This window comes from Meriones unguiculatus, chromosome 12, assembly GCF_030254825.1.
Source record: "Meriones unguiculatus strain TT.TT164.6M chromosome 12, Bangor_MerUng_6.1, whole genome shotgun sequence".
Lineage (NCBI taxonomy): Eukaryota > Metazoa > Chordata > Mammalia > Rodentia > Muridae > Meriones > Meriones unguiculatus.
In genome coordinates, this window is record NC_083360.1 from 91,827,629 (window position 1) to 91,850,827 (window position 23,199).

General features: G+C 46.5%; 2 protein-coding genes across 8 annotated transcripts in view; one reads left to right on the forward strand and one right to left on the reverse strand.

Moving 5' to 3' along the window:
* Eml6 (EMAP like 6) overlaps positions 1 to 15,550 on the forward strand; it is a 225,456-nt gene extending 209,906 nt beyond the window's left edge. For 2 of the 3 annotated variants that reach the window (XM_060365114.1, XM_060365113.1), the window contains exons 32-42: positions 800 to 973; positions 4,718 to 4,926; positions 6,313 to 6,470; positions 6,947 to 7,061; positions 8,089 to 8,277; positions 9,434 to 9,606; positions 9,981 to 10,143; positions 11,856 to 11,959; positions 12,519 to 12,672; positions 13,103 to 13,203; positions 14,835 to 15,550. In XM_060365114.1, the coding sequence (XP_060221097.1) occupies positions 800 to 973; positions 4,718 to 4,926; positions 6,313 to 6,470; positions 6,947 to 7,061; positions 8,089 to 8,277; positions 9,434 to 9,606; positions 9,981 to 10,143; positions 11,856 to 11,959; positions 12,519 to 12,672; positions 13,103 to 13,203; positions 14,835 to 14,859 (1,565 nt within the window). In that variant the 3' untranslated portion in view covers positions 14,860 to 15,550. Of the gene's footprint in view, positions 1 to 799; positions 974 to 4,717; positions 4,927 to 6,312; positions 6,471 to 6,946; positions 7,062 to 8,088; positions 8,278 to 9,433; positions 9,607 to 9,980; positions 10,144 to 11,855; positions 11,960 to 12,518; positions 12,673 to 13,102; positions 13,204 to 14,834 lie in introns of those variants that run through there. The other variant, XM_060365115.1, reaches the window with a different exon arrangement.
* A 1,389-nt stretch (positions 15,551 to 16,939) lies between these two features.
* Rtn4 (reticulon 4) overlaps positions 16,940 to 23,199 on the reverse strand; it is a 50,110-nt gene continuing 43,850 nt past the window's right edge. For all 5 annotated transcript variants that reach the window (XM_021651670.2, XM_060365116.1, XM_021651669.2 and 2 more), the window contains 4 exons: positions 18,930 to 18,999; positions 18,363 to 18,409; positions 18,134 to 18,192; positions 16,940 to 17,858 (listed from right to left, as the gene is read on the reverse strand). In XM_021651670.2, the coding sequence (XP_021507345.1) occupies positions 17,816 to 17,858; positions 18,134 to 18,192; positions 18,363 to 18,409; positions 18,930 to 18,999 (219 nt within the window). In that variant the 3' untranslated portion in view covers positions 16,940 to 17,815. The remainder of the gene's footprint in view (positions 17,859 to 18,133; positions 18,193 to 18,362; positions 18,410 to 18,929; positions 19,000 to 23,199) is intronic.

The following is a 23,199-nucleotide window of genomic DNA, read 5'->3' on the forward strand; positions in this document are numbered from 1 at the left end:
AGTTGATTTACGTAGTGACCAGTGATTCTGAGGGGCCCTAAAGTCAGACCAAGGCCTGACAGTTAAATAAACAGATGGTCCTCTCCCTTGTGGACTGGGCCACCAGGCGTGAGTGAGCCCCGTGTCTTGAAGCCCGATGATTGTGCTTGGCAAGAGTGTAGCTAGCGCAGCATGCACACCGGCCCTTCCGTGCTCCGAGAAGCCCCCAGCCACAAATGTAAACTGCGCGTTTGTGAGAAGTCATCTGCTTGTTTGTTTTTACTCTGTCGCCTCGGGGGAAATTCTTACAAACAAGTCTCTTGCTTGCTTTCCTCAAAGCCATGTCCATTTTACGCTTGGTTCGGCGTCTGCTGTGCTGGGGGGTGGGGGTGTGTGTGCTACACTGTTAGAAACAGACTCACTTTGCTATTGTTTCCCCTGCTGCCTCCTCATTGCCATTGCCCACCATTGCAGGTGACGCCATGGGAAACACAGGTAAGGCTGTTCCAGCTGTGAACAGTTCAAATCCACCCAGCAACATCATGTCACTGTGTCATTTGCTGGCTGTACCTGGCTGTGCTGCAGGTCCAAATCCATCCTCACCAGTTTCCTTTACTAAGCCCTCTGCAGCTGTCAGACATAAATGTCCATAAGCTCTGCCTTTCGCGGCAAGTTTTTCAATGTCTTCCTTCGGCAGGGTCAGCTAGGTGTCCCTTACGCCCAGTAACTGTGACACCCCTAAACGTTTGTCTAAGTAAGGACCTTGAAGGGAGCACAGACACTGAGGCGCCACCATCTCTGTCATGCCTCCCACACTCAGGGACGACACCTTCGATCCATATCTGGGACGCCATGACCAAACACACCCTTTCCATGCTGAGGTGCTTCCACTCCAAGGGGGTGAATTACATCAACTTCAGTGCAACCGGAAAGCTCCTGGTGTCCGTGGGCGTGGATCCAGAGCACACCATCACTGTCTGGCGCTGGCAAGAAGGTAACAGCCGTGCTGCATGCTGCTGCTTCAGGGCTCCCCTGGGGCGTGAGCTGGGACAGAGCCCCATGCTGTATTACCCAAGCCCACCTGGGTCTGCTTCCAGGAAAGCGGCAGTCAGACTTCGGGGGCCTGGAGAAGCTGCCCTCGGCCCGCACTCCGTCCCCCTGCGCCATGGCCAGTTAGGGCTGCACAGGAAACCGTGATGGCTACTGAAAGCCCTCTGGGTATATTGGGAACGTGCTAACCCTGTCCACAGAGGCAGCCCTGCACCCTCTCTATCATCACCACCTTCCTCCCAAACTCCCTCGTCCTCAGTCCTCTGATGGCCTCTGGATTCTGCTCCCATTGTTTCACCTTGGCAGCCTTACAATTAGAACTGAAGTGACCATCGAAGCTGAAAGCAGATTTCAGCTGTTCAAGTTTTTTATGCTTAATGCTTCTAAAATGAGGACTCAACCTGTTTGTTTTTTTTAGATTTATTTATTATTTATACAATGTTCTGTCTGCAAGTACACTTCTGCATGACAGAAGAGGGCACCAGATCTCATTCTAGATGGTTGTGAGCCACCATGTGGTTGCCGAGAATTGAACTCAGGATCTCTGGAAGAGCAGCCAGTGCTCTTAACCTCTGAGTCATCTCTCCAGCCCCAAAGGACTCAACCTTAATCATTGTGTATAGCAGCGGTCCTCTACCCATGGGTCACAATCCCCTTGGGGTCAAACGACCCTTTCACAGAGGTTACCTAAGATCATTAGAAAGCACAGATATTTACATTATGATTTATAACAGGAGCAAAATTATAGTTATAAAGTAGAAATTAAGATATTTTCATGGTTGGGGGGTTCACCACATCATGAGGAACAGTATTAAAGGGTTACAAACATTAGGAAGGTTGAGAAACACTGGTTTATAGTATAGTTAATGAATTTCTTTCTTATCCATGCCTAACACACAGACACACACACCACAGAGAGAGAGAGAGACACACCCCAGCTGCTACTAAATTTGTAATTCTCTTACAATTAAAAATATGCAATTTTCTGAGATATCCTCAGGTCGGCCTTGGCAAAAACAGATCCAATTAGTAAGGGCATTAATGAGGTCTCTCTGCAGCTGCTATCTGGGACACACTGAACAGCAAACAGAAAGGCAGCACTTCTCCAATCCAAGACTCTACAGTCCCATTATCTCCTCTTCTTAATGGAAGGGGTGGGAAGGAGGCTTTAAAGAGATTTATACATTTTTGAGAAAAGATGCTACCTTTCCTGAGCCCAAGTTAAGAGAGACCAGTGGCCGAGGAGTGTTAAGGACAAGTCTTACACTACATTGGAGGCCAGCCAGCCCACGGTATGTTTAGGAAGCCACGCTGCCATCTTCTTGTTTACAATTTATTGTGTCTAAGCGTCCTTACAACCCATCTCTTTGGGATACTGATCAACTGCTTATGACAGCAGGCAGTCAGAGATCAACTAGGCCATGCTGCTGAGAAGTGGAGCCTCAAAGCATCCCAGAGCTGCAAGGGCTAGATCCATGCCTGACCATCCAGGTCCTCCCACAGCAGACCTCCAGGCCTTGCCAGGCAGACTTCCTTCCATCTGCACAGGGACCCAAAGACACAGCCCCTGCTACTTCCCGAGAAGCCCACCTACGTTGGCACTGTTCATAAAGTCCCTCATTATGGGGCAGAGCTGCGTTCCAGGTGCCTTTTTTCTCCATTTCGGAGCCCATGGCCCCTAGCCAGCCCTGTCCTGAAGCCTGTGCTCCCTTCCTGCCTCCCCAGCCTGTCCCTCCAAGAAGAGTCTACTCTGGCCTTAGCCCTAGACTCTTCTTCTCTGACCTTCAGGGGGAGCAAGGACTAGAAAGTCATCCCTTTCCACTAGGTCCCAGAAGGGGAGAAGCTTGGCGTGCCCCCTGCCTTCTTGTGTTTGTCTGTACAGACGGCTTCTAGCCAAATGCTACCTCTTCACAGTTAACTCGACATGGCTTCTCTTCCCTCCTCTAACGTGTTGCATTTTTTCCTTTCGAGTCCTGGCTGCATATAAATAGCACATAGATACACTTGGGTTGTCCATAAAGAGGGTGTTGTCCATTCCTGATTTGTTAGTGGGTCATTTGGGCGAGCATGTGTTTGAATGATAAGATTAAATTTCAAGTGAACTTATTACATACAACACATGTTTCAGGACCTACATATGTCTATGTAACTTGTTCTGAACAGACCAGAAGCCAACTGAGTCTCTCCACACTGAAAAATATCTGAGATTAAAAGAGAGGAGAAACCCAGTGGCTTAAATATGAGTCTCATTTTAACTTTGTATTTCCTCCATGGCTGGTGTGGTGGATCCTCTTTGCATCTCTTATTAGGCACTGACACTATAATCTATATGTGATCTGTGATTTACAGCTGATCTGTAATCCACCCATTGAAAAATGTTCCCTTGGGGACAAGAGCGTCTACTTACAATGACGTGTTGGTCCTTATAGATTGTTCATAACATTTACAAATATTAAAAGGTTAATCCCGACTCTCATGAGAGATGTGAATACTTTTCTTTTTGTCTGCTGTTTGCTTTCAAACGTAGTTGACGGCATCTTTGCAGCCCCTGGGCTTCTAAAGCCGCACACAGTGAAATATCTGTTGCTGCTGTGATAGGTTTCAGCGGCAGTGATTTGGTCACCGTGTGGAGGAGAGGCGCTCTCCTGATCCAGCCTTCTCTGGAAAAGGATTCTTCTGTAGAGTGTCTAGAGCTACAGGGCCAGCTTCATTCCAACCCTACCTCCAAGATGGCCCCCCACTCTCCTGGAGAGCTATCATGGAGCACAGATGAGCAAATGCATAGCAACAAGGAGAAAAAGAACTGGATAAAGGGGAAGATGAAACTGGAACCAAAACATTGAGAACATGAGGAAAGAGCCTTGAAGAAAAAGGAACAAAATTTAAACTTAAAGGGTTTAAAGGAATAAAAAGAGAATCTTAAAATGCAGGCAAAAGGAATAGAAACCCAGGGGCTTTAAAAGGATCCAAAGGAATGGTAAAATTGGTCACCAAGGTGGAATGACCATGGCCAAGCACTTCCCTTCATCAGTTCTTTGGCTTCTCACAGCAGCTTAGCAGGTATGAACCATTGCACAGCAATGCCAGGTGAGGCACCTGAGGGCAGAGTGGTGCCCAAAGGCGGTCTCCAGGGGAGGTGAGACCTAAGATGAAGGCTAAGCGAGACACAGACAGCATTTACAATACGGAGTAAGAAAAAGTAGTAACTAAATACTAAAAGTGAAAGAAACTTAAACCTAAAGCCCACAATCTGAAAAACGATGTTGAGGTTAAAGAAAACTAAATGCAGGGAATCTTGGACAGAAGTAAGAAAATGAAAGGGGTCTGAAACGTCAGAGCTCCCAGCGACTGAGAAGAGCGGGCATGCTGGCAGGTGAATAGTTCTGACATGGCACTAGAAGATGTAGCATGATCAATTCTGCCTATCTAGACGCTCCCACTGTGGGGACTACAGTTGTCTCCTACTCTCGCCATAGGCTTGTGGGTGGGGGTTTTGCTCGTAGCACCCACTTCTCTGGAAACTACCAGGACACACAGGTATGCCCTTCTTGGGGTGTCTGAAAGAGAGATGATGCAGGACATCTGACCTGCCTGATTGAGAGAGAATGCAAAGCCAGCCTTGCCTGCAGCTTCCTTGTTCTGGCCCGGCCAGAAGGACCGGCCTCATGGCATTCTGTCACCCACACAGGTACCAAGGTTGCCAGCCGTGGTGGTCACCTGGAGCGCATATTTGTGGTGGAATTTCGCCCTGACTCAGACACACAGTTTGTATCTGTTGGAGTCAAACATATGAAGTTCTGGACCCTGGCGGGAAGCGCTCTGCTGTACAAGAAAGGGGTCATCGGCTCCATGGAAGCTGCCAAGATGCAGACGATGCTGTCTGTGGCTTTTGGTGCTGTGAGTCCCAGTAGAAGCTCCCTCAGGGCATAGGGTGGCGGGAGGAGGTTGGCCAAGAAGCTAAGACCAACAAGAAAGCCACTTCTGCATTGTCCTTTGCCAGGTGGCGTCCTAGTAAGCAGTGCTGTGTAGCCTTAGCATCAGTATGTGAACTGACTGCACTGTGTGCGTGTTTGTCCGTGTGCTGGTGGGTGTGTGGATACCAGAGGCTAACAACCTGAAGCCTGTTAATTAGGTTAGGTTTGCTGGCCAATGACCCTCGAGATTTGCTTGCCCCCAGTTTTTAGATACGAGCACCTATCACCACACCAGGGTCTTTTTTAATGGAGGTTTTGGGGCTGGAGAGATGGCTCGGCCAGTAAAGGCTAGGCTCACAACCAAAATGCAGGTTCTGGGGACTGAACTCAGGACTCATTCTCGCAAGGCAAGTGCTTTACTGGCTCCTTAGTCCCTTGCTTGACTACATTGTTCTCAAATGTTGAGTCATTGCTGTAACAGACTAGTGGAGGAAAGCAGCTTCCACAAGGAAGGGTTTGTTTGAGCTCCTGGGTTAGGATCAGCGCGCTGTGACAGGAGAGACAGGATGGTGCAGCAGGAAGCAACTAGCTCCCTGGTGTCCAGTCAGGAGGCAGAGGGACGACTGCTTGTGCTCAGCTCCTTTTCTCCTTATGCAGTCTGACACTCCATAAAATGGATCGGACCACCCGCATCCAGGAGGGTCCAAACTGAGAGCAACCATAGCAGAAAGTCCCTGCGCAGGGCAGGTGGCGCCATGGTACACCCTGCCCAGGCAATCTCTGGGAATACCAGGAACAGTCTCCACCCTCAGGGACTGGTCTTCTCTTCCTGGCCCTCCTGCTCTGAGAATACCCCAGCCAGTACAAACTCGTGGCTCATATAAGGCGGCTCCTGATGGTCCAAGTACATTGTGCCCGCTTCCTAGGTGAACCTCAGGAGAGTTGTCTTTCTGGTTGGCCCTTCCCCTACTGTGGCCTGTCTCATGCTGATCTGCACAGCTGCACACAGTGGGATGAAAAAAAATGCCCAAACCAATTAGCGGGGAAATTGCAAAGCGGGGTGACTGTCTCACGTTCCGTGGCTCACTGCAAACCTGTTTGGCTTAGGCAAAGCAGCCATTCTGGCTACAGTGGCTAAGAGCATGTACTGTTCTTCCAGAGGTCCTCAGTTCAATTTCCAGCACCCCATTCAGGTGTCCCAGGCCTGCCCTGTAACTCTGGCTCCATGGCGTCCAGGGCCTCTGGCCTCTGTGGGTTCCTATACGGCCCCCCGACAAACACATGCATAACTTAAAAATTAACCTTAAAACAAAATAAGGAGCTGGTAGCTGAGAAAGAACCCTGGTTCCCAAGGTCCCTTTGCTTACAGAACAACCTCACGTTCACTGGTGCCATCAATGGAGATGTCTACGTGTGGAAGGAGCACTTCCTCATCCGGCTGGTGGCCAAGGCCCACACAGGTCCTGTTTTCACAATGTACACCACCCTGCGGGACGGCCTTATTGTGACTGGCGGAAAGGAGCGGCCGTAAGCCAAGGGCCCTCTTGGGGACTTGTTTGCTACTATCTTGGGGCAAAACGACAGAAGTGTCTGCTGACCGGGGGGATGTTCCCACCTCTTCTATGTTAGCTCGGTCTGCCATCTCTGCAGGAGAGCCCAGGGACTTCCCCAGAGGGCCCTGGCTGCTAAAAGCTCTTGCAAATGCTACTCATAGCAGCTCTTGGGGGAGGGAAGGGTGGCGGGAAGGTAGCATTCGTGACACACTTCAGCAGGCTAAAGAAAGCACGACTGGCTTGGAGGACACTTGCTTTCCTCCAGACGTTTGAAGGCACTTTGGGAAATCTGCAGGGCCTAGGATGGGGGTGGGGGTCTTGAGGGGGACAGCTGGAGTTGGGGGCAGCCCCCTGCTGGGCCTAGGTTGCCATGCCAGCAGGGACTGGCACAGACGGGCCGGGAAGGGATGTCTTGAGGCATGGGTGAGCACCTCTTTATGCCTTTGTTAGGACAAAGGAGGGAGGCGCCGTCAAGTTGTGGGACCAGGAGATGAAGCGCTGTCGGGCCTTCCAGCTGGAAACAGGGCAGCTGGTGGAGTGTGTGCGCTCGGTGTGCCGAGGCAAAGTGAGTACGGCTCCCCCTGGGCGGGGGGGCGCTCCTTGGGGCTGAGCTGAGGGAGGAGATTAGGGTTCCAGCAGGCTGACTTTTTTCCAGTCACTTCCCTAGCACGTGTTTAGTCAAGCCGTAAGCCGTAAGCTGTAATTCAGCCCAACAGTCCGTCAGAGCTGGGTGAACCTACTCCACCAGGAAGGCTGGGTATGTCTCTGAGCCTGTGTCTAGCATCCAGATCAGTTGAGAGGGCTTCCTGTTTCATAGATGAGGAAGTCATCCAGGAGATGGTAGCCACTGTCGCTGCAAACACTGTTCTCGTAAGCTGAACAATGCTTGTAGGCACCCTTACTTACCAGCCAAGGTTACCTGAGGTATGACTGAGGGGAATTAAATCAGGCCGGCTGGAAGGTCCACAGCTCTGGCAGTTTTATTGACAACAATCAGACTTTTTATACCTTTATCAGAAACAGAATATAGTGGCGGGATACAATAAAGTTTGTGTACACAAGATTAATGTCTAAGACCAACTTACCTGCTGGCCAAGGTCACCTGATATGTCACCTGATATGGCTAAGAGGTGTGAAACTCCTCTACAGGGAGGACTTTGCTCAGGCTCCTACCCTAGGTAACAGCTAGAGAAGCAAAGTGAGAGGGGAGAGGAGACTGCTTATAGACAGACATTCGGTCTGTAACCGGTCACCCAGGCTCTTCCTGCGTTAACAGCAACTCGGCAGAGTTTCACAAACAGCGCTTTTAGGTTATTTAAGCTGTGGCAAAATACGTAAGACAACATTTTCACCAGCTTGTATACAATTCACTAACACTGAACACACCTGAGCCGCCGTGCAACCATCACCACGTCAGCCACCTTCACATGCTGCAAGAGGAAAACATTCGACTGCTGAAGACTACCCGTCCCTCCCCCTCCTGCCCCCACTAACCACCATCCTCCTTTGTGTCCTCTGGTCTGGAGCACTCTGTGGACCTCAGAGGAGCGGCCTCAAACAGCTCTTTTTCTAATAGTATTTTATTACAACAGGGAAAAATCTTAGTAGGAACCAAAGACGGTGAAATAATTGAAGTTGGTGAAAAAAATGCTGCTTCAAATATCCTGATTGACGGACATATGGAGGGGGAGATCTGGGGCCTAGCCACACACCCCTCCAAGGACGTGTTCATCTCAGCCAGCAATGACGGCACCGCGAGGATCTGGGACCTGGCAGACAAGGTAGAGAGCATGCTCTGTCTGGCTTACAGCAGTAGAAGAGAGGGCGTGTATCAAGCCAAGGATGGGGTAGGTTGAATCAGCGTTAGATTAGAAAGCCTAACAAAAGTCCCTCACATGTCCCCTCAGCGCTTTCAGTGTCTAGACAGACTTGTATTGTGAAGGGGTCTCCTATGGCCCCAGCTGGCCCTGAATTCAGTAGGTAATAAGGAAAGACAACAGGCCTCCTGATTCTACTGCTTCTACTTACCCAGCACGGAGAAGGTAAGGAACGTGGTTATGCGGTGCTGGGATCAAACAGAGGGCTTCATGCACACTAGGCAAGCACTCCTCCAAGCCCTAGATGTTGATGATTCCGGAATAATCGGATCGAGAATGACTATCTTTTATATGAAAGGACGGGGGCAAGGAAGAGGGGCAGAAATGTTTGACAGTGTCAACTGCCCCCATCAGATCCTGGGAAGTTTGGGAAAGCAACTTTAAAGTTCATCTGATGCAAAGATAAAAAATATCAAGGAAAAGGTTACTGAGGCTTATCCAGCCAAGAATAAACATCAAATTCAGTTTCAAAATGGCTAGGAATGTTTTGGTCACATTTTTAGTGTAAGGGTCAAAGAACCGACATGCAAATTCATGCATGTGTTAGCTTTTACGCTATTACAAAGTTTCTAAAAACAGCTTCCCCTCCCTGAAAACCGACTGGATACTGGATGTTTCCTATATGCTACTGTTAAAGCTTACGAAAATCTTCCAAGACTGACAGCAATGGTAATGGCCGCAATGTACGCAAACATACCCAGCTAGAAAGTGAGACCCCATTTCAAGGGCTGTGCTAGCATGCTGAAGTTCACGCTCATTCCCTTTAGCAAGAGGCTGGCAAAGCCCAAGGCCTGGGTCTGGCCTGCTGCCCTTTTCCTTACCTACTGCTGGCACGACAAAGCTCGGTAATTAGAACACAAATCCTGCAGTGCTCAATGTAAAGTGATGGCGACCTCCCAGGCACTGTTTGCCAAACCCTGTCCTAAAATACGCTGTCCCCCAAACGGCTGCTTGAAATGTCCAGGGAGGGCTGCTATGAGATGACCCTGATGGCATTCAGAAGCAGCTGAAGTAGTCTGACTTCCCCAGAGACTACATGACCCTCTCTGTGTCCACGCAGAAACTGCTGAACAAAGTGAACCTGGGCCACGCAGCCAGGTGTGCGGCCTATAGCCCTGATGGGGAGATGGTGGCCATTGGCATGAAGAACGGAGAGTTTGTCATCCTGCTGGTGAACAGCCTGAAAGTTTGGGGGAAAAAGCGAGACCGGAAATCTGCCATTCAAGATATCAGGTACGTGAGTGAGTGGGCCGAGCCCGGGTTAAGCAAGTCTTCCGGTGGTTGGGTGGGTGTGATGGTGGGAGGGAGACATGGCTGAGTCGAAAGCGTTGCTTCCACAGCAACAAGGCACAAGGGTACTTCCCACAGTCATTTTTGGATAAGATGGCAAAAGTACTTGTAATTCTACAAAAGGCTGCATACCACCATTTTCCCCCTGTGGGGTTGGGTTCAGAAAACGTGTTTGATTTCATAGAACCTGGGGGGAACCTTGTCACAGGTGAGTCGGGAACACATCTCACTGTCCTTAAGTGTGTCCAGATCTGCCTGGGTCTGTGAAGCCCCAAAAAGGCTCCTCACAGACCATGCTCTTGACTTTTCCCCTCTAGAATCAGCCCAGACAACAGATTCTTAGCTGTGGGCTCTTCTGAGCACACAGTCGACTTTTATGACCTCACTCAGGGCACAAGTCTGAATCGTATCGGGTACTGTAAAGACATCCCAAGCTTTGTCATTCAGATGGACTTTTCTGCAGACAGCAAATACATTCAGGTGAGTCTCTGGTTAACTGGTCTCAGGGGCAAGCAAGACAAGCATCTAAAAACAGGGTTCCTATAGTGGGATGCTTTCCATGTCCTGGGCAACATGCTAATTTACCCATCACAGGCAACTTCCAAGTGCTCTTTCCCCCTATTTTGTAAATGTAGAAACAGATGATTAGGAACTTGGATCATTAGGAACGTAAATATAGAGCTGGAGAAATGGCTCAGTGGTTAAGAGCACTGCTTGCTCTTGCAGAGGTCCTGAGTTCAATTCCCAGCACCCACATGGTGGCTCACAACCATCTATAGTGAGTTCTGGTGCCCTTTTCTGGTGTACAGGTGTTCATGCAGGCAGAACATTGTATACACAATAAATATTTTTTTAAAAAAGAAAGTACTATATACATGTGTGTGAGCACACGAGCGCAAGTGTGCAACATTCTTTAGTCCAAAAAAAAAAAAAAAAAAAAAAGCATATACCTAGTCATCTTTAGCCTAACTTCAGCAGCTCTTCATCAGAATTTTAGTTTCTGGGCTGAGGAGATGGCTCAGCAGGTACCTGCCGCTAAGCCCAACCAAGTTTAATGCTCCCCCCACCCACGTGATGGAAGGAGAGACCTGACTGTCACAACTTGTCCTCTGACCTCCACACATGCACATCTGCATGCACACACATGCAACACAGACTCCAACGATAATTTAAAAAATGTATAACAGAGAAGCCCTGTCTTGAGAGGAAAGAAAAAAAGAACAAACCAACCAAGCAAAAGTTCCTAATTTCTAGTTCTCTAGGGCAGCACTAAGCTTGGTACTGTTCATTCCTTCTCCAAATTCTGCTGGGCAGTGTGGCTGCTGCCTAGTGGAGTGGGCTGGAGAGCTTATGATGGGGTCCCTGCATAACTAACCAGTAGGGAGAGATGGGGTCCTACCTTTGGGGCTTACGGCTAGAACAGAAGTTTCTTCAGCATTCACATTTGTGAACCTGGACTCAGAAATTCACTAGAAAGGAGTGCTTATATTGACTTTTCAAATGTATCAAAAAAGCATCAGGCGAGGTGGGCTTTTGGATAGATAGTGTGTTTATTCTGTCTTCTGGAGCTTATTCCACTTCCATGGAGAAGGCAAGTCTTATCCTCTAATACACGTTAGGTAAAGCGTGGGGTGCCGGGCACCATGAAGAGGTGCTCAATTTAGAACGCCTTCCTTCTAAACAAGTGGTTTTGGTGGAGCTCTGTATGGTGTGGAGGAGGTAGTTAACAGGAGGGGCGGGATTTCTGTCCCAGGCCATCTGCACTGAAACCCTGAAGTCAGAAGATTTAGGCTTTTTCCATGAACAGAAGAAAAGAACTGGTGGCTTATGCAGACACCATTACCACGGGGAGTGAGGAGGCCTCATATGTAAGATGCTGGCAAATGCCCTTTAATGTGAAAACAATGGCCAATTTCCTCTAGCGGACTAGAGAAGCAGGTCCTGGGCACTTGACATGTCCATCGGCCCTGGGGGAGGAGGGGAAATAGGTAGGAGACACCCTATGAATTTGAGCATGGGCTGTGTGTGTGGAGGGGCGTGGTAGAAGAGGCCCTGCCTGTGAATTTTAACATGGCTGTTTTGATTTTAGAGAAAATACAGACACTGGGGCTGGGCTGGTATCTCGGAAGACGGCCGGGAGCATCTGTGGTACTGATGAAGCAGACAGATGTGGTTCCTCTCTCCACTTGCAGGTGTCAACAGGAGCCTATAAGCGCCAGGTCCATGAGGTCCCCCTGGGGAAGCAGGTAACCGAAGGCTCGGTCATTGAGAAGATCACGTGGGCTTCCTGGACAAGGTGACTGAAGAGAGCTGTGCTTGAGGAAGAGGTCCCAGCTCTGCCTCTGGGTTTGTGATGGCCAGGACAGGAAGAGCTAACATGAACTGTCTTTTCTCAGTGGGTGAGGGTGGAAAGCTGCCAGACACAGGCCTATCTGATTGGTGCTTTGTAAATCAAGTCCTTTTTGTCTAATCATTCACACCAACCCCAGGCCTCATTCAGCAAGTTCAAATGTCTTGCTTCCAGGAACCTGGAGGAAGACGATGCAGAAGCCCAGTCCTTGTCAACGTGTGTGTGTGTGTGGGTGGTGTGTCTCTGTGTACGTATGTATGCAATACAGTAGGACTTTAGGGGAGAAAAAAATCAAAGATAGAGATGAAGTCTTCCTTCTGGAGTGTAGGGGAAGGGGTTGGAGAAGGAACAGTACAAGGTGGTGAAAACACACAGCAGGGGATGGCTGTTTTCTGACACGAGCCACATAACCAAATCATGTAAAATTCCTATTACTTCTTAGTCCTAGGAGGGTATAAAGCCAAATCCTGTCAAATCTTCCTAACACCTTTTCCTCTTGGAATAGTGTTCTAGGAGATGAAGTCATTGGAATCTGGCCACGAAATGCAGACAAGGCTGATGTCAACTGTGCATGTGTGACCCGTGCTGGCTTGAACATTGTCACAGGGGATGACTTCGGGCTGGTGAAGCTCTTTGATTTTCCATGCACAGAAAAATTCGTGAGTCTTTCTGAGTATGCTCCTATATAGATGACCCTCAGTTACCACAGCTCCAGCCCTGTGGGGCTTTGGCTAGCCTTGTAATGTCCCTCTGGAGGGACAGCCCTGAATACTAGCCAGATTGTGGATGGACAAATGGCCACAGGAGTGGGGAAGAAGTAGGCAGGGAAATCAACCAAAGGCTGGCTGACATTTGCACCCTGAAGGGCCATGCTCACTGCTGAGACTTGAGCATGGGTAACAGGGGAACAGAGTCTAAAGGCCTAAGAGAAAGGGAAAGTACAAGCCACAGTAGGCACCCTTCTCCTCAGTGGCTTGCCCACTCAGAGCTGCAGGGGCTCCTGGGAGTGGGGCAGCTGGTGGACCAGTAACTTGACAAGTTACTAGACACAGCAGGTGCTCAGCGGCTTCCATTTGCTTTTCCTCACAGGCCAAGCATAAACGTTACTTTGGCCACTCTGCTCATGTGACAAACATCCGTTTCTCTTATGATGACAAGTATGTCGTCAGCACCGGAGGAGATGACTGCAGGTAGTACCCGGGTCAATTTCAGTGGCTGGTTCTGTCTAGCTGAGGAGAACTGTGGGTCGGGCTCTGCCAGAGTCTGATGTGGGACAGTCAAAAGGAAATTCTATGAGTTCTTAGGGAAAAAACAAGAACTTCCTACTGTATTCTGTTGTTGGGGTTCTCAACAAATTTTGACAGGCCTGTGCCCCCACTGGTGCTGTCCTGGGAGTGATGAGCTCAGGCCATGCGATAGCAATTCTGATCATTGCTGGGGCCGAGGAGGAAGAGTAAGAAATGTAGAATGGCTAACTACAGTAGAGACGACCACTGAGAATAATCAGGTCAAGTCGCTCCCCACCACGTGTCCTTAAGAATCGGTTTGTGCTGGTGCCTTTCAGATGCATCACTACAGCCAAGAGAAGTTTAAAGATGTTACTGACCCTGAGCTTTTAGTGACACTAAGAAACAACTGAGGCAAATGCTGCCCTCACGTTGACATGAGGAATGGAGGTGATTAGGTCTAAGACGAGTCAGTAGCGCAAGTTCAACCAGCCGCTTGGACAAGTAGCCAAGGCAGCTTTTGTCCTCATGGTGCAATGGGCAGGTTACATGGCTGGGAAGCCACTGTTTCACAAGGAACCCTTCCAACCTGACCCACAGGCCGGTAGCCTCCTCCATTTCTGAAGCAGGACTAGGCCATTCTGTCATAACTCAATTTGGACATATTCAAATGTTTTATTACATTACCGAATGTTTTATTTGTTTAATAAACACCGGGGGGTGGGGAGAGAAGAAAGACAGGAGTAACAAGCCTGATGATCCAAGTTCAGTCCCTATGATCAAATCTAAATGGTGGAAAGAATCCACCCCTGAAAACTGTCCTTATTTCCACACTCATGCTGTAGAGCTTGCACATGTACTCAATTAATTTTCAAACATTAAAAAATAAGTTTTGATAGTCTTCATTTGTCTGAGGGAAGCAGTAGAACAGGCAGCTATAGAGAAAGCAGCGCATGTGGTGGTCTGCCGCAGGGCCGTCAGCAGCCCACAGTGCCAGCTACTGCCGGGTACTTACCATGCCTGGGATGGCAGTGACACCAGGTCCTTGTACCGGTCACACACAACAAGCTGGGAGGAAGAGACCTAAGTGATCTGGCCGCCCCAGTACAGGAAACACAAAAAGGTGACTTCTGTTTACCAAGACTCACAAGTAACCCTGAGGCACTTGAGAGTGGGTTTGAGATGTACACCACACAAAGGGGGCTTCGTTCAAATAGCACTGGAAAAACCCCTTCAGCAGTACCAGGGCAGGTAGTGTGAAGTCAGGTTGCCAGAAGTCCCCAGGGACTTCACTCTGCACAAATGTTCAAGGCAGCAAAGGGAGCCAAAGCAGACACACATCAAAGAACTCTTAAAAAGAGTAGTAAACCAGACATGGTGCCTCACACCTTCAGTGACTACACAGTGAAAACCCTGTCCCCAAAACAAACCTTTAAAAAAAATTAAAAAATAAAAACTGGGAAGGAGGGGAGGCTACAATAGATGTAAGACACTGGTTTACATTTTGAAATCTTGAGCACTTGACAAGACTGTGTTTGGACGCTTGGCAAGATTATAGTATCTGACCACACAAAAATGTCTGGTCTGCTTTTCAGTGTGTTTGTGTGGCAATGCCTGTAAATGCCAGAATCTCGTGTCCTATGGCTGCTTCTCCCCAGTTACTTGAAGGCAGTGTGGGAGGAGCCTCCTCCATGCTGACTGCTGTGGCGGCAAGCTCTGAACACTACTGAGGTTGTAGGACTCTCACAATCTGGACTTTGTAATATGGTGACACCAAGAAGGAAGGTAAAGTCCTATGCTATTAAGGCTGTTGGCCTCTGTTCTGGAGACTGGAACCTACACTTAGTAGCAAACTACACTAACAATGGAATCCTGATGTAGCCCACAGACAAAATTTACAGCCTCAGTTACCCTAACCAATATGTAGCTTTTAATTTGCATTAAGACTTTTACAGAGATGTTTTGCTATTCTGTTTCTATGTATTTCAAGAATGTTCCTTGGACATGTCAGTGTAAGTTGGATGCACTGAAGTATAGAAATAGCCTGTTTGCCACATTTAGCTTTCAAAACCAAATGAGCCATGTATAAACAAGTTTAGAAACTTAATTTTTTAATTTTTCATTTGCAGTTTTATATCCATTAAGTGCCTTGAAAGTTTCCAGTTCTGTGGGCTGCTGCCTCACCTCCCACATTATCTCCTTTCTACACATGGTGCTAAAACTTCAAAACTGAGGAGGGCTATGGGATTAGCAGACTCGTCACCTATGTCCCTGCTCAGGGAAAGTGGTTATAAGGAAGGTGGGCAGCAAAGGAGCATCAATTCCATAGGAAGTAGCATGGATTTTACGTTAGTGCCAAATCCTTAACCTAACCTAAGTCATCCTTCAAACAAAGCAACTTCAACCAGATGTCAAGGGGGGAAAGCTCCAGTATGTCCAAGCTGATCCGCCTTGCGAAAAGGCCGTGTTTGCCCTTGGGTAGGGCTGGCTTGGCTCCATTTGCTTCAGGTGATTAGTGTAGGCTAAACCCAGATTTTAAAAATCTTCTGAACAAATATTTGAATTTCTTCAGTCAGTTGTAGTACAGTACAGAATGTTACTTGGAAAATGTTCGCCCTCAGCTGTTACACAGAGGGACTCACGGGAAGAAGGCTGGTGGGACTTGGGGGTCACTGATACACCCACCACTGAGTCCTCCCAGCCAGGGCACTAAAATTCTGGACCCTGAGTTCCCAGCTACCTGCAGTTGTCCATCTAGAGAAAGGGTGACATGGGCATCTCAGTTGAAGACTAGACTGTCCATCTAGAGAAAGGGTGACATGGGCATCTCAGTTGAAGACTAGACTGTCCATCTAGAGAAAGGATGACATGGGCATCTCAGTTGAAGACTAGATTAACATTTACCACAGAAGGGCTTCGGCATTCCAAAAGGATTAGATTGCTCATTAAGCTACTTTACATGCCAATTTATTAATGCCTTACATTAATCCACTAGTAGGTTGTGGGGCCCTCCGTGGAGGCCCTGTGCAGCCCTAACTGTGCTTTCTGTAACTGTGGCGCTGAGTGATAACCATGTCCGCCTATCTTGAACTACTGACTTTTCATTCTGACCGGATCTCGCATTTAAATACTCACGTGGAGCAACAACGGACTAATCAATGACATATGTACATGGATATCTGAAGAGCAATAGTGTCTGTTATAAAGACTTTGAAAGTCTTATTTGTAAAATTTATATAATGTAATTTTATGTATATTCATAAATCTTGCACTGTATTCTGTTAAGATATTGGTGCATGAGTTTATTTTCAGTCAAAGTATAAAATAATTTAAAACCTTTTGTTATTGGTCAAATAAAATCTCACTATGTATGAGCGTTCTTTGTTCTTACGCTGTTTCAAGAACTAAAACCTGATGGCTGGAGAGATGGCTCAGAGGTTAAGAGCACTGGCTGCTCTTCCAGAGGACCTGGGTTCGATTCCCACCACTCACATGCCAGCTCACAACTGCCTGTAACTCCCAAGATCTGGCCTCCTCACACAGACATACACGCTGGGGAAACACCAACACACATAAAATAAAAATAAATTTAAAAAAACTAAAACCTTTCTCAAAGCATGTCGCCACTCGTTCACTTTCTAAACAGCCTACCACCCACTGTGTTTTGCTCTGGATTCAGGAAGTCAAAACACTAAGCAGATACAGCATGTCTGTAAGCTTTATTGATACTTTGCTTTTAGAATTCACAATGCATTCCACAGATAATTCAGTACAGCTTGTTTTATTATTTCTTGCATAATAATGTTTGATAACTGAAAACATTTGGAAGCATTAAATTCAGTCCATAGAATCAGAGTCTGTGACAAAATTAACTATACATACAGTAAGTCTTTGAAATGACACTTAGGCTGGAGTTGTATGTTTCCTTGAAAACAGATGGTAGTGCTCCTACAAATACATTCTCTTCCTAGTTTATGTGCTTGGGACTACACTGTATAACCCACGACTGAGAGGTCAAGCACTGTGGGCAGCTGGAAGGTTAAAGGTCTAAGCTTGTGAAACACTATATATAGATTATGTCTATATTCACTTATATTGGCAATAACAGCAACTTCACAATACACCTAGAACATACCATCAAGACAGCATTTTCATTCCTGCTTTAATAGTATGCTCTTATCTACACATTTCATTTCAAAAAAATCTGTATCAATTTACACCAACCAAACACAGTACACTGTGAAAAGTTCCCCCCCAGAGCTACCTTCTTTGTAACTTCCCAAATACAGCAAGACTACCTGCAACAAAATAAAATACACAGCTTTCCCAGCTCACTATTCACCAGTGCCTCATACAGGGAAAACAAGTGTGATTACACTTTAAATCCATACACAGCAGCTTACGATACTTCGGATGATAAAAACACAGGAAGTCAAGCCAGGTAACTGCTCCTCAAACAGTGCACTGCTAAAAATAGAGCTGAAGCTGCACCGCTGCCGAGGGCTCGCCCGCCCGCCCACCCCCTTAATCAAAGAGTGTCCCCTTTAAAGATGAATTCCTACTGTTCGGGGCCTTTTCATTCTGCTTTGCGCTTCAATCCAGGGATTTTTGCTTGGATTCTACAAATGAAAAGAAAAATATTTTTTGGAGGGTGGTTTGGTTTGGTTTTTGCTTCTTTAAAAAATGCTATGCCATGTATTAGTTAGAGAATCGTAAAGCTACCAATATACAACCTGTAGTTTTTTTCACCTTTGCCTAACACTGTCTTAAAAAAGCAAATGGAGAGTTAATGCTGGCGCTTAGGAGGAAGAGTGTTCTGCCAGTGCTGAAGTGACAGCTGGCTGTGTAGAAGGCTGCCCTGGCCCCTGGTGAAGAAGCTGCAAGGTGCACTTACTTGGCCATGGCATCTTTCACGCTCTTATTTGCAAGTCCTAGATAATGATCTATCTGCGCCTAAGAGAGAGGATAAAAGCATTACAAAATGACCATTGCCAAAGAATATCAACCATCACCACATAACAACAACTTAAAGCCGTGTGACCATGTTCGGGAACTAGCTCTTTTGTAAGTCCTATATAGTAAGAGTGAGCTCTCTATTCTGCAGTTTACAGTTAAGAAATTACCTGATGCCGTTCATAAATAACAGGAATACTGAAGAGTGAAATCAGAGCTGAAAAAGTAAAAATAGAAAGACTGGTATTACTCTGACAATAAATATCATGCTGTCAAGCCATAGCAATCAGGGTAAGGGGTGGCTCTTCAGGCCTTGGAAATGCTCACATTCTCCAACATGTGCTGAGGAACTAGGCTTGGCTTCAAATCACACAGATTTTTATAGAACACAGGTACTCCCATGTAAACTCAGCAGTGTGCCCTCAGGTAAGGCAGGTCAACTGGAGTGTTCAGGAATTAATACAGCATTTCAATAAAACAGTATCTGGATCAGCTACTTAAAGACCTCACAACCTCAACTTTATATTTTCTCTCCCCCCCTTCCCTCCCTCCCTCCCTCTCTCTCTCTCTCTCTCTTTCTCTTTCTCTCTTCCTCTCTCCCTCTCCCCCTCTGCATCTCAAGTGCTGGGATTAATGACATGAACTACCATGCCCAGCCATATTACTTTTTTCCTTACAATAAGGATATTCTCTACCAAAATGTCTCTAAGTGCTTTTCAATCTTTTTGTAGGCTTACCTAAAATCAGCAGTGTCAGGCCATTGAACAAGGCACCAACGTAAGTAAACACCCACATCAACACTGCAAACTGTAATCAAACAAGAGCCAAAATAAGCAAAATATGCACAATCAAAGTAAACATTTCCTCCAAAATTATACATCTAAATGCCACTCTAACAAGGCATAGACCTTGAAAACCAAGTAAAGTCAGTTTTTATCATTTTACTTCAGTTAATTAGACCCAAAACTGCATTTGATTCATTTTCCTTGGAATACATGATGGAGTAAAACTGTTCTCTCAGACAGAAAGCATGAGAGAGGGACACACTGCCCCTTAGCTCTAGTCACTGTCTAGCTTCTCAACAACTGGAGGAACAAGAAAACACCATGAAAATTAACTACTAGCATGCTAAAGATGCTTGAACTGAGGAATTCTGACATGAAAATAGCAGGCATGTGATAAGCAATGGAGCAAAGTTTTAGGGACCAACAACACTTCACTGTCCAGTGACACATTTATGGGCCACAATTAACCCAGGGAGAACATCTCAACTTTCATACTATTGTCTAATATAACTGATGTATACATTAATATAATTAATTAGTACTCCTTAACTGCCTTTATTTACCAAACGTTAGGTGCTGGACCCAACAAACTCTCTTAACTTGGTCTATTCTTCACCACAGCAAATAGACACTAAAGCACACAAAGGTTTACTAAGTTGACTTTTGTCTATTTATAGCAACAGAGGTTTCACCATTTTCTCCAGGGACAAGAGATTAAACTGTACTGTAATAATTTGGCTAATTTTGAGATTTTAAAAAATAAGACTAAACAGCAAATGTGATAGTATATCTAAAACACAATTTCATTTTGAGAAATATACACACATGCATATACACTTAACGAATGGCTTGACAAGATTGTAAGCTTTCTAAAACTTGTGACATCATATGGCTCACTGACATATTCAAAGCAGTTCTTAAAGACAAGCACAAAGCTGGTCTAAATTGTATTCAACACTCACAATCAGCACTTTTGGTAACTACAAAGAAAGGTGGGCATCTTCAGGGGGAGATTTTTATATTAAAACATTGATACAAGATATATCCTTCCTCTGTCTTTAGCTTCCAACTTCATAGTACAAATCGAGTCTGCCATGAGACATTCCCATCCACTTTAACCTCCTGCTTTCCTTGACTCCTGAAGGTAATAAATCCTTCTCCACTCTTAAAAGAGGAACCTTTGCATTGTTATACTTCCTAATGCAAATGTTCTCTGCGTCTGGCACTCCTGTGACATATTCAGGAGGCAACAAAGATACTGTCATCTATGGTGACTTTAAAAAATTATGTACATATGCCTGGTAGCCACAGAAGGTGTCAGATCCCCCAAAACTGGAGTTATTGACAGTTGTTAGCTACCACAGGGGTCCTGGGAATGGAACTTTGCAAGTGCTCATAACCACAGAGCCATCACTCCAAAACCTATGGTGATTATTTAGGTATATGTAATGAGTGATGAAAAGAGTAGAGCTCCTCCATTAACTAAAACTAGAATTGGAAAATTTCCACAGAACCACATAAAAAACATTTTAGGGTGTATGAGCCCCATAGCGTTTCTTTTGTCTGTTGCTTGTTTACTCCTATTTCACAACGTTTTAAAAATGGAAGCCATCACTTCCATGCTATGAAATTTTTTCTAACTGGTTTTAACAGCAAAGGAGTAAATGGACTTAGAAGCACAAATCCAGGGAAGAAAGGGGGAAAGGGAAGTCTGCAGTTTCCCCTTTGTATAAGCACAAGCAGAACCTGAAAGAGAAGACCAGCTTCCCTCCAATCAGCTGAGAGCCCAGAGACCACTCACAGGCAAATTTAGGACAGCAGCTGAGGGCAAGCTGGAGGCAGCCAAGGGCTAAGCCAGAGAGAAGGTGGACAGGAGTCCAGGACCCAGCTAACCCTTCAGGATTCTGCAGATAGGATGTCTCCACAGCAGAGACGGAGAGCAGGAAGCAACTCATCATCTGTGTGGTGTCCTCCCAGGCTCAGGGCTTGGCACAGTGAAGAAGGAGCGGACGACAACCCAAGCAAAGCACTTCAGTTTACTCCTAAGGCTGCACTTGTTGAAGATCATGCCAAGCAGATTCCAGGGCCAGGTAGTCCAAAGCTGGGTTATGCTTGCTCCTCGGACACCTAGCACTTTGCTGGCAGACCCCCTGCATGGGTCAGACAATGTTGCCACCAACACAGCAAACTGAAAACCACAGTGTGCCTCCTTCACTACTACTTCCCTATTCTTGATCTAAAGAATCTTTTCCCATCTACTCAACAAAATATGACTCAATGCCTTACTATGAGTGGGTACTGAAATCAAGGTATTCAAACTCTAGTAAGCACACTTACTACAGATTAAGACCTATGAATGCCTACAACCACCATCAACTCTACAAAGAGCAACATTCTAATTTCCAAGTAAGAAAATGCCAGGCGCTCACACTGAAATTAAAATTCCACATCTTAGAAGTGCTTTGGTAACCATGGTAAAATGCACATAACAGCACATGTTAAAGTTATAATCTCTAACTTGATCACTAGTCACTTCACAAGGTTGTAAGAAGAGCAATTAAAGACTCTGCAAAAAGTTCAAGGACACTCTTAGAGCCAGACTATTCTGAGACACACAGAAGCTAGCATCAAATATCTTTGAGGCCAGGAAAATAGCATATACAAAGCATGGGAAATAAAGGCCTTTCATCCTAGGTCTGGCTCACCTATCAGAGAAACCTTCAGGCACCATTGAGACAGTGTCCATTTCCCAAAGACATCAAGGACTGTAAATACACTGCTTACTTGGGCCAACACTTGCCTGACTCCAGCGCTCCCGAAACAATGCCATAAAGCCACCCATACAACCTGGTTTACAGAAAAAACTCTGTAGCATTTCTAGTTGTTGTAACTTACACTTGTGAACAATGTTAAGCGGGGAGAGGATAGGAAGATGCCTCAGTGCTTCTAAGGCTAACAGTGCAAGTGTCGGGACTAGACTTCAGATCCCCAGGAATGCACATAATGCTAGGAATGGGGGCAAACCTGTAATTCTAGCCTTAGAAGGCCATGCATATATGCACAACACACTGTAGCGCCTATTTTTTTTTTTTACAACTATTTTATTTAGGGTTCCTTAAACCTCTACCTCCCTTCCAACCCTCCAATCCTAGGTAGGAGGAAAAAAAGGTTAGAAGAGAAAGGGGACCGTAGACCTCTTTAGACTTAGTTTTGTCTGGTTAGGATTGTCATTCTTTGGGAAAATACCAATCAAGCTGACAGGATATCTAGAATGCAGCAGAACCAGCAGCCTTCTTTCTCCGTTTGTCTCCTCAAAGCTCCCTTCAAGTGTTTTTTCTGGACTCTGGTGTTTATACTCTCCCAGAGTCTTTCTTCAGAATTCTACTAATTCCAGCTGGCAAAGACCACACCCCTCTCCAATAAGCTGTGGACAAACTACGGAAGTTCCATATCCCATACTTGGGACTAAAACAAAAACCTGCTTACATAAATGAGTTAAAACAAAAACAAAAACAAAAACAAAACTTCTACTACACCACACATACTGAAAAAACAAAACACAAGATTGAAGGGATATTTTCTTGACAACCTTTAGAGATGTAACTGTCCCTTGAGAAGCCAGCACATGCTTTCAGACATGCTTTATTTTTTGTCCTGAGGGTGTGAGAGTGGTAGAGCTGGTCCTGATGGGAAAGGCAGAGGCGAGCCAGCCCTGAAGGTGTGAGGGTAGCAGAGCTGGCTTCACCTCCCCAGGTTCAGCACTCAGGAGAGTGGGTTCCTTACCTGACTTGGCAGCACGGTAGAGCTAGCTCTCGTGACCTGGGTGCGGGTGAGCCAGGCAAGTGAGCCTGAGAGCAGGAAGCTGACCCTGTCCCTTGCTGTCTTTGGCAATGGCAGCTGCATGTTTGGGTGAGCTAGATGGGACAGGGCTGGAAAGCTTGCCCTGGTGGTGTGGGTGCAGGAGAGCTGGCAGGCTGACCAGCTCAGCTACCACCCAGGCCCAGATCCAGGGCTTTGAGTTGGCCCACCCCCAAATCTACCTCATCTATGAACTGCTGGAGCACTTGAAAGGACCAGTCCTGCAGATCCAAAGCTGCAGCATCTCCATAACCCAGGGCAACAAAGGTGTTAAGGAAGGAGTCCCAGTGAGAATAATGTATTGATGGTGTAGCAGAGTCCAGGGGCCTCAAAACAGACCAAAGATTCATTTCAATGCAAGTAT